Source organism: Spea bombifrons, chromosome 1 (assembly GCF_027358695.1).
Source record: "Spea bombifrons isolate aSpeBom1 chromosome 1, aSpeBom1.2.pri, whole genome shotgun sequence".
Taxonomy (NCBI): domain Eukaryota; kingdom Metazoa; phylum Chordata; class Amphibia; order Anura; family Pelobatidae; genus Spea; species Spea bombifrons.
Genome location: NC_071087.1, coordinates 2730404 through 2739392, shown reverse-complemented (window position 1 = coordinate 2739392; position 8989 = coordinate 2730404). Strand labels below are relative to the sequence as shown.

Sequence of the window (8989 nt, the reverse complement as noted above, 5' to 3'; positions counted from 1 at the left end):
TGTCCTGTCTTGATTATTATCTCCCTCTTAACCATCTCACCCTCTACAATCCCCCATGAATGCTGCTGCCAGGCTTCTCTTCCTCTCACATCGCTTTACTAACGTCTGTCCCCTCTGTCAGTCTCTTCACTGACTGCCTGTGCATTTTAGGATTCATTTCAAAATCTTCACTCTTGCTTTCAAAGCCCTTCACAGCAGTTCCCATCCCTACATCTCCTCACTCATCTCTAAATACACTCCTAACCAGTCTCTCCGCTCATCCAATGATCTCCTTCTATCCTCTCCTCTGATTTCTAGCTCTCATGCACGCTTACTAGATTTCTCATGGGCTGTCCCTATCCTCTGCAATGCTCTCCCCTGGCCTATCCGTCTTTTTCTGTGCCTTTATTCCTTCAAAAAATCCCTCAAGACCCACTTTTTTAAGGATACTTACAACATAGCACACTAATGCCCTCCCATATTCTTTTAGCTCACCTTTCCTAGTCCCTCTCCTGCAATACTTTTACTAGTGTGGCTGCTCCATCCCTTACACCGGCACTTTTACCCTTTACCCATTGTGTAATACACCCTAAATCCCTCTAGATTGTAAGCTCGTTTGAGCAGGGCCCTCCTCACCTGTTGTCAATTTTTTACATACTACTTGTTATGTCCTGTCTACCCATTGTACAACGCTACGGAATTCGATGGCCACACACCCACAACATGCGACCTGTGAAAAAAGAGGCTTTTAATTATTAGATCTCTATCCCTATTTTTGCTGGTGACAAACAAGTGCTCCTGCAACCAGGAGCACTTGTGTATCACCAGCATCATGTAGCCGAGTTAGGTATTTAGCCAACTCACATGAGCTTGACTGGGAGCGAGCTGGAAAGAATCTCAAGCTAACTGGCATTCTAGCTCTGCTGAAAACTAGATATTACACAAATAACTCGCTTTTAATGAAGAACAGGAAACAGGAACTTGTTCTTTAAAAGAAAAAGTAAGATTAAATACTTTTTAAAATTCTAGAACTACTTTGGGTAACTGGGTGAAAAAAATATATAACTGGCTTGGAAGAGGGCTTATTTTAGTTACTGTATGGCATATTAGCAATTTAATTATTAATGATCTTGTGCTTCTTGTGCATCCCAGCAAAAAACTCATTTATATTCTTAATATTTGAATATTTGTAACATTTTAACTGGTGATTTAGGTGATTGTGCAATATTTTGAAAGCATTGATTTTTGGTTCTATCTACCTTAAATAATGCTATATTGCATGTTAAGGCAAAACCTAGATATGGTTTGTGTCCAACTATTTTAAAATGACATTTACTTTTAAGTTTAATTACATGTGTAATTTATATATTTTAATAACAAGTCACGGCTCTGGCCTCAAACCTCCGAAGCGGCTAATTTCAGACTCCATTGACTTGCATTAGACTGAAGTGTATAAAAGGAGAGATGCTTCACTTGCATTACATTAGTTCACGCATGCAGCCGATAGCATCACTCTGCGTGGGGCTTTATACTGCTGAGTGCTATGGACGAGGAAATGTTGAGATCTGCAGCATGTAAAGTTTCCCTGTTTGTAATATTCCTGTGTGTGACTCCGTGTAGATCTGGCTCCCAGAGCTCACCTCCAGCCTGTCATCTGGAGAGCAGAAGATGTATCGAGGACTACGAATATGTTCAAGACGGAGACATTATTATTGGAGGAGTGTTCAGAGTAAATAACTTAATGAATTATTATCTTAAAGATGGAATCATAACTATGATGGCTTGTATGGAGTAAGTAGAAAAACTTTACAATACAGAAGTCAGGAATGGTTTAGATAATTAACATGATGAGGGATGAGAAAGAAACATTGAAATGCATAAAGTGATTTAAGAAAGTACAGGAGAGGAGTTTATTCCAGAAGAGCAGAAATGTTAGAACATTCTCTGTATAACCTGTAAAGTTCTTCTTTGTAGAAGAGTCCACAGATCCAATAAGTTGGCTTTTATTTTTACTTTTCCTGTGATTATTGTTAGCCTAGGTAGTCCTAGCTTGTTTTGAATGCTGTAAGGGTGTGGAGGGGGTAGAAATGTGCATGTATGTTCACTAGACACATGGTCTACTTACACACCAGTAAAGGGATCTGGACTTCTATGACTTTTCCTCTTTATTTTATATGCGTATTACTTACTCCATGGGGCAGTCATGTTTTGTCTCATATAATGGATGAATGAGACGCATAACAATGTGGGCTTACAGAAAAATACCCGTGGAGGTCCTTGCTTTACTACAATGTAACTGTAAGATGTGTTTATAAAGCGTCAGGCGAGGAAGATCACCTGGCGGCAGGAATCATGATTAATTGTAAAGGAGCAAAACATGTATTGTGGAGACCAGCTATGACTGCAGTAGGTAAGATGCAGGTGACAAGTATGTGAGCCAAAGCTTTAGTTGACTCAGGGAGCATTAGAAGTAAATGAAAGACTTTGTATGGATAAATCTTGCAGCCATTTGAGTTCACTGAAGCTCAACCTCAGGGGAATAGCGGCTGATACAGGTGAAAACCTACCAGCGGGGCTAGTGATCACCTCACTACAATCAGTTTAGAGTCTAAGCATCACGTTACTTTCCACAAAGTCTCCATATATGTTGAATGGGTTCTTCTTTGCCTTTTGTTTTGAATATCTTTACAGTTTTCTTAACAAAGTATTTACATTCCTACAGCTGCAAATCAAATAATTTAAAATAATCTAAAATAAAGCACATTTGTAATATTTCCACAGTCTTATTCCAAATTTCTACAAAAATCTTTTGACCTTTATGTTTGCCATTGGGGAGATCAACAGTGATCCGGGAATCTTACCAAATATCACTCTAGGATATCATTTATTTGATTCATGTTCTAATGAAAAAAAGACAGTAAAAAGTGTCCTTCAGATTTTATCTGGACCAGGAAAGACCGTCCCTAATTACTCCTGTACTAAACGAGGGACCCTGGCTGGTTTTATTGGGGATGAACTTTCCGACACCACTATACCCATGGCACAAATCCTAGGCATGTATGGGTACGCACAGGTGAGCAGAATATGCACCGTTAGTACAATCGTTTAAATCTCTTCAATAGATGTTAGTTATCTCAAACACTAACCCAAAACTCTAACCCATCAGCCCTAGGCTCACTTCTCGTGGCATTTAAGCACCCTTGTGTTCAGCGATCGTCTATATTATGTGGCATGTGATGGATCCTGTCTATACATACCGGGCAATTTCTTGTCTTTTTGTTTTTCCAGTCAGTTTTCAGCAGTGATTGTACAAATTCCAGGCTAGAAGCTTCCAGAAGCTCCCGCGATGTCATGAAACTGCACCTGTGGATGTTGGGGCCTACTTGGTGCATTAAGTCCCTTTCTTGTAGCAGGGGTATTCATAGAAACGCAAGCTGACTCCACTCCTTTAGTACTGTCAGTAATGGCACAGTATGCCTCAACTTCCTGTCATGTGACAGGATCAGTCAGTAAGAATCCCCTTTTGTAGTCATAAGAGCTTCACTTATGAGGTGTGTGGCACAACTTCATTGGACTTCAAGGACTGGATAAGGCAGGCTCATCAAAATTCAGCCTTCTAAAATCGGTATTCTTTAGATTGCAGACTGAGACTGATTACAGCTTTTAGAAGCCTGAATTTTGATGAGCCTGCCTTATCCAGTCCTTTTGTGAGTGGATCTTACACCATATTAAATTCTCTATTCCTTGATATTATTACACTATTGGTTTTGTTTTTGTTTTCTTCCCCCATGTATATGCGCTCCATTATTCCTTGTTTGTTCCTGTATACACTTTGAGGAAGAGTGTTATTTGGTAGCTGCTTTCATTGTGGGGAAGTATTTATTTTTTATCACACGTGGGATTTTTGGTTTTTTCACTTTTGAAATACGCATTATACAGGGCCAGTCAGGCTCTTGGAGCAGAGGCTCCTTTAGACACCAATAAACCGTGCTATGCACTAATATGGTTTCAAAAGAAAGCTCTGCAACAATAAATACTGTATATTGTGTTCGCATAAATAAATGTGAAAAAGGGAAATTACAATTGAACAAAAGTGCTGTAAAGGATTCACTCATTCACAGTAAAAAGATGTAAGACGGTCTTTGTTCATAAGGATATTATAATCTATTTGTTTTCGTGTAGATCAGTTATGGCGCAACGCATTCCGTGCTCAGCGACAGACGAGTTTATCCGACGTTTTTCCGAACAGTTCAAAATGACCATGTCAGTTATTATATTTTATCCAAGCTGCTGAAACACTTTGGCTGGAACTGGGTCGGCATTTTAACCACAGATGATGAAAGTGGAGAAAACGAAAGCCAAGTACTGACAAAGTATATGAAAGACGATGGAATTTGTGCTGAATATGTAATAAAAATACATTATTTTCAAAGCATGTTTGAAAGTTTTGAATACGCTTCCAAAACAATAGAAAGATCAACATCTCAAGTTATCATATTTTGTGGTTCCTTTTCTGAAGCTTTTATGTTTATTATTAGGGAAACAAAACATTTGTTAACCAATAAATCTGTAATTCTTGGCACAAGGTGGTCTTCAAACACATTTCTGTTCAAGTCTGTCTCTGATGTATTTAACGGGAGTCTGACTCTGAAACCGTATTACAAGGACCATGTTCCAAAACTTTCATTCTTCCTTGAGAAATTTCACCCAAAGAACTACCCAGATGACAAGTTACTGGAAGATTTGTGGGTAACAGCGTTTGAATGCTTGTCTCCAGATCCCTATAAAAACCAGTATTATGAAATTAATTTGGGGTACTCGCTTCATAACTGTACTGGGAGAGAACGATTGAAAGACATTGTTAACGTTATCAACAACGGGGATGCTTCTCGAGTGAATAATGCAGTGCTTGTGATGGCTAAAGCCCTACACAATATGTACATATTTCAGGAAAAAAATGGAAATAAAATCAAAATAACTAATTACAAACATCAGGTAAGTCAGGAGTCATGAAAAGAGAGTAATTCAGGGGCATCAGCGGTTGCCGTGTAGTTACCAGTAATAGTAAATCTAGCGGTGGGAACAGTTCTGCTATTTACGTAAAACCAATAACTCTGCAGCAGTACCTAATATATATATAATAGACTTGTTACAGTGGGAACTGTTGGTCAATCTGTGCAGGACTTTAAGGGCCAATCAGATGGCACAATTAACATTTACATTCCCATTAGTATCCTCTTCTGCCCTCTGTTCCCGTCTGCCTCTCCCTGCTGTCTCCAGCTCCCCTCTGACCCTTTCAGCCCTTTCATGTAATTTTTACTTTGATCTATTCCTTCCAGGGCCTCTCTTTGCTTTGACCTGTCCTCCCATTTGCCTCTGCTCTGACCTGCCGTTCCTGCTCTCTCTGCTGTGACTCTCCAGCTCCCCGCTGATCCTCCCAGCCCCTTCGTGCCTTCCCTGCTGATCCACTTCACCTTGAGTCCCTTCTGCTCTGACCTGCCCCTCCAACTTCTCACTGATCCTCCCTGTCCCCTCTGTTCTGAACTATCCCTTCTTGCTTCCATTGCTTTGATGCAGATGGACAGATAGAGAAAGTGAGGGGAGGAAAAGAGAGAAGAGGAAAGTGAGAGAGTGAACTGGGTGTGTGAGAGAGAAAACAGACAACAGAAAGGACTGGGAGATAAAACCTGTGGAATGAGAGAGATTTCTTGTCATGGCGTGTCAATGGCAGACACATATGTTGAATACAATTTGCTTATTCAGAAAATGTAAAACAGCTGATTATATTTCAGTACTTTTGCATTTTTAATAAAAGTTGCACCATTACATAAGAAATCTGAAAGCCGAGGACCAAACCTCTCATCTAGATTTTGATGAAAATGGAGAGTATGTTACCCCACACGTAATTCGGAACTGGGTTGGAAATAAGGAAGAAGATAAATCCTTTGATGTGGTCGGTATCTTTGATCCGTGGGCTCCGGCTGATCAGCAACTTAACATCAAACCCGGTCTAATAACCTGGAAGAACGAAGCCAACCAGGTGAGAAGACTTTTCATTCTTTGTTATAAGAATATATTTGCTATATTAAATCGTATAGGAACTGAATAAAGTTATATCTGGAAATATTTGGACACTGACACAAGTTTGTTATTTTGGCTGTTTGCCAAAATCACTTCGGGTTACAGTTAAATAATGAATATGGGCTTAAAATGCAGCGTCTCAGCTTTAATGTAACGATATTCACATCCAAATTGGATGAAGGGTTAAGGAATTACAGCTTTACTACGGTGTTCCCCCTTTTTCAAGGGTCCAAAAGTAAATGGACAATTGACTCAAAAGCTGCTTCATGGACAGGTGCGGGCCATTCCTTTGGTATTTTTTTCATCAATTAAGCAGGTAACAGGTCTGGAGTTGACTCGAGGGGTGGCATTCACATTTGGAAGCTGGTCAGACATCAGAGAGCTAGCAGGGACATTAGGAGTGGTGAAATCAACAGTTTGGTACATTCTAAGAAAAAAAGAAAGACCCACAAACAAACAACTGAAGCAAGTTGCGATAAAGGCCTGTCAAGAAATACTAAAACTTAAAAAAAAAAAAAAAAAAAATTGTGAGTGCATAGAGAGAACCAATTGGTCAATATTTTATCACTTTTTTTGTTTTTGATTTGTTTCATGGTCTGTTTACACGAGCGCATTAAGTGGAATTTGCTTGAGAAGTTACAACACCTGGAGAGTGTTTTACAGGGTTGCAGCTGTGTTGCCGTTAAGAAGGGTAGTATCCCTCCTTTTGCTTATATTATATTTTACTTCATACACGGGTAGACACTGGTTTTCACATTTGTTTTATACTATAAACAATAAGAGATTACAGATATGCCGGATAGTGTAACTTGGTAGAATGCCATTTGAAGTCAAGATTGAGTTCTAGGAGCTTTACAAAATAATCAGCCTAAAAAAAAACTAAAAAATATGTCTCTTATTCAGATTCCAAAATCTCAGTGCTCAGAAAATTGTTTGCCGGGTTACAGGAAAGCCCCGGGGTCTGAGATCCATTCCTGCTGCTATGACTGCGTCCTGTGCTCAGAGGGAGAAATCTCCAATATGACCGGTATATCCCACCTGATACTCTGATATTCTTACCAAAAAAATAATGTTTACGTCTGACTGATTAATAGAGAGAAAGCCCCGAAATCCACTGCATGTTCTGAACAAATCAGCCGACTCTATATTACTCCCATTCCCATCACAGATTGAAACCACAGGCCGTACACTGACACCCAGACACAAGAGCACGGAGATATTACAAGAGCAGGCGGACAACCATTAGAAAGACAAATACCTGCAGCATGATCCTGACTATGGGTGGTTATTTTCTTCCCATTAACTGTACTGCGGAATAAATGTCAGTAATCTGTCTGAGGTTATTCCTGGATCCAGCCATTTTTTAATTTTTTGATGATTTTTTATTAATTACATCTGTTTCATGAAATTCAAGATTGTGTATTTTTTATTTTTTACAGACAGCGAGAACTGCATAAAATGCGCACATAATGAATGGCCCAATGAGAAGAAGGATCTGTGTGTTCCCAAAATGGAAGAGTTTTTGTCCTATGATGATGCTGTTGCTATAGCATTTACATCAATCTCAATTTTATTTTGTCTTCTAACTGTTACAGTATCAGGGATTTTTGTTTCATATAAAAATACCCCAATTGTAAAAGCCAATAACTGGAGCCTCAGCCTGATCCTCCTGGTCTCCATCATGATGAGCTTCCTTTGTGTCTTTCTGTTCTTTGGTCGTCCTTTGGATATAACCTGCATACTGCGCCAAACTGTCTTTGGAGTTGCCTTCTCATCAGCCGTGTCTTCTGTGCTGGCCAAGACTATCATGATTTTTGTCGCTTTTAAAGCCACTAAACCTGGCAGTGTCTGGAGAAAATGTCTCGGAATCAAACTGTCTGCTTCTGTTGTCTTGTTTGGCTCATCTGTCCAAGTCATAATTATTATTTTTTGGTTGTCCATTTCCCCCCCATTCCAGGAGCTGGACATGCACTCTTATCAGGGAAAGATCATCATTCAGTGTAATGAGGGCTCGGTTATTGCCTTCTACTGTGTCCTGGGTTATTTGGGGCTTCTGGCAGCTGTTAGTTTTATTATAGCTTTTTTAGCCAGGACATTACCGGACAGTTTTAATGAGGCCAAGTACATCACCTTCAGCATGCTGGTGTTCTGCAGCGTTTGGATTGCGATGATCCCGGCCTACCTGAGCACCAAAGGGAAGAACATGGTGGCCGTGGAGATTTTTGCCATACTGGCTTCAAGTGCTGGACTTTTAGGATGTATATTTATTCCAAAATGTTATATAATTATATTTAGACCCGAAAATAACTCAAAAACACAATTGTTTTGTAGCAGAAATAACAATCTGTAGATATGATAAAGGTTAACACAGTTATGAAATGTAAGTCTTAATCCCTTCAGGTCCGGGACGTACCTGGTACTTCCTGGTTACCAGTCACCGGTAGACCGGGATGTACCAGGTACGTCTCCTCCAAAAACCGCCCCCCACATCACCACCATCGTGGTGATCGTGGGGGCGCTGCTGCCTGCCCAGGAGTCTGGACAGACCAGCACAGCCTGTCTAAGCCCGCCCCCAAGCCTACGATCACTCCCACGGATTGCAGATTTTTTTTTGCCACAGGCAGCTTCAGGGAAGGGGGTGGTGTGTTGAATGGGTCCCCACACAAGTGTGGGGACCTGACCCAACACCCCCCTGCTGCCTGATCGCTCCATAATTCCCATTTGTAGGGGGCTCTGCTGCTGGTGGACCAGCAACAGCAAAAACGACCCCCAGAAGTCCTCTGATCAGTCCTGTAGGACTGATCAAAGAGACTCCTCCCTCTACAAGTCTATTGAAGATTGTGTCCCAGCTGCCAGAGGCAGCTTCTGGGACAGGGAGACAGGGTTCTTTGGTCTCCACATGAGTGTGGAGAACAACCCCCCCACCCCC

The 8989-nt window shown here is 40.6% G+C and overlaps 1 protein-coding gene across 1 annotated transcript; it reads left to right on the top strand.

The window, feature by feature from the left end:
* The first annotated feature begins 1522 nt into the window (after window positions 1–1522).
* LOC128467960 (vomeronasal type-2 receptor 26-like) lies at window positions 1523–8410 on the top strand. Its single transcript, XM_053449715.1, has 7 exons — window positions 1523–1708; window positions 2894–3052; window positions 4162–4974; window positions 5795–6019; window positions 6287–6352; window positions 6964–7087; window positions 7500–8410. The coding sequence occupies exons 1-7, from the start codon at window positions 1523–1525 to the stop codon at window positions 8408–8410; spliced, it is 2484 nt and encodes an 827-aa protein (XP_053305690.1).
* The last annotated feature ends 579 nt before the right edge of the window (window positions 8411–8989 follow it).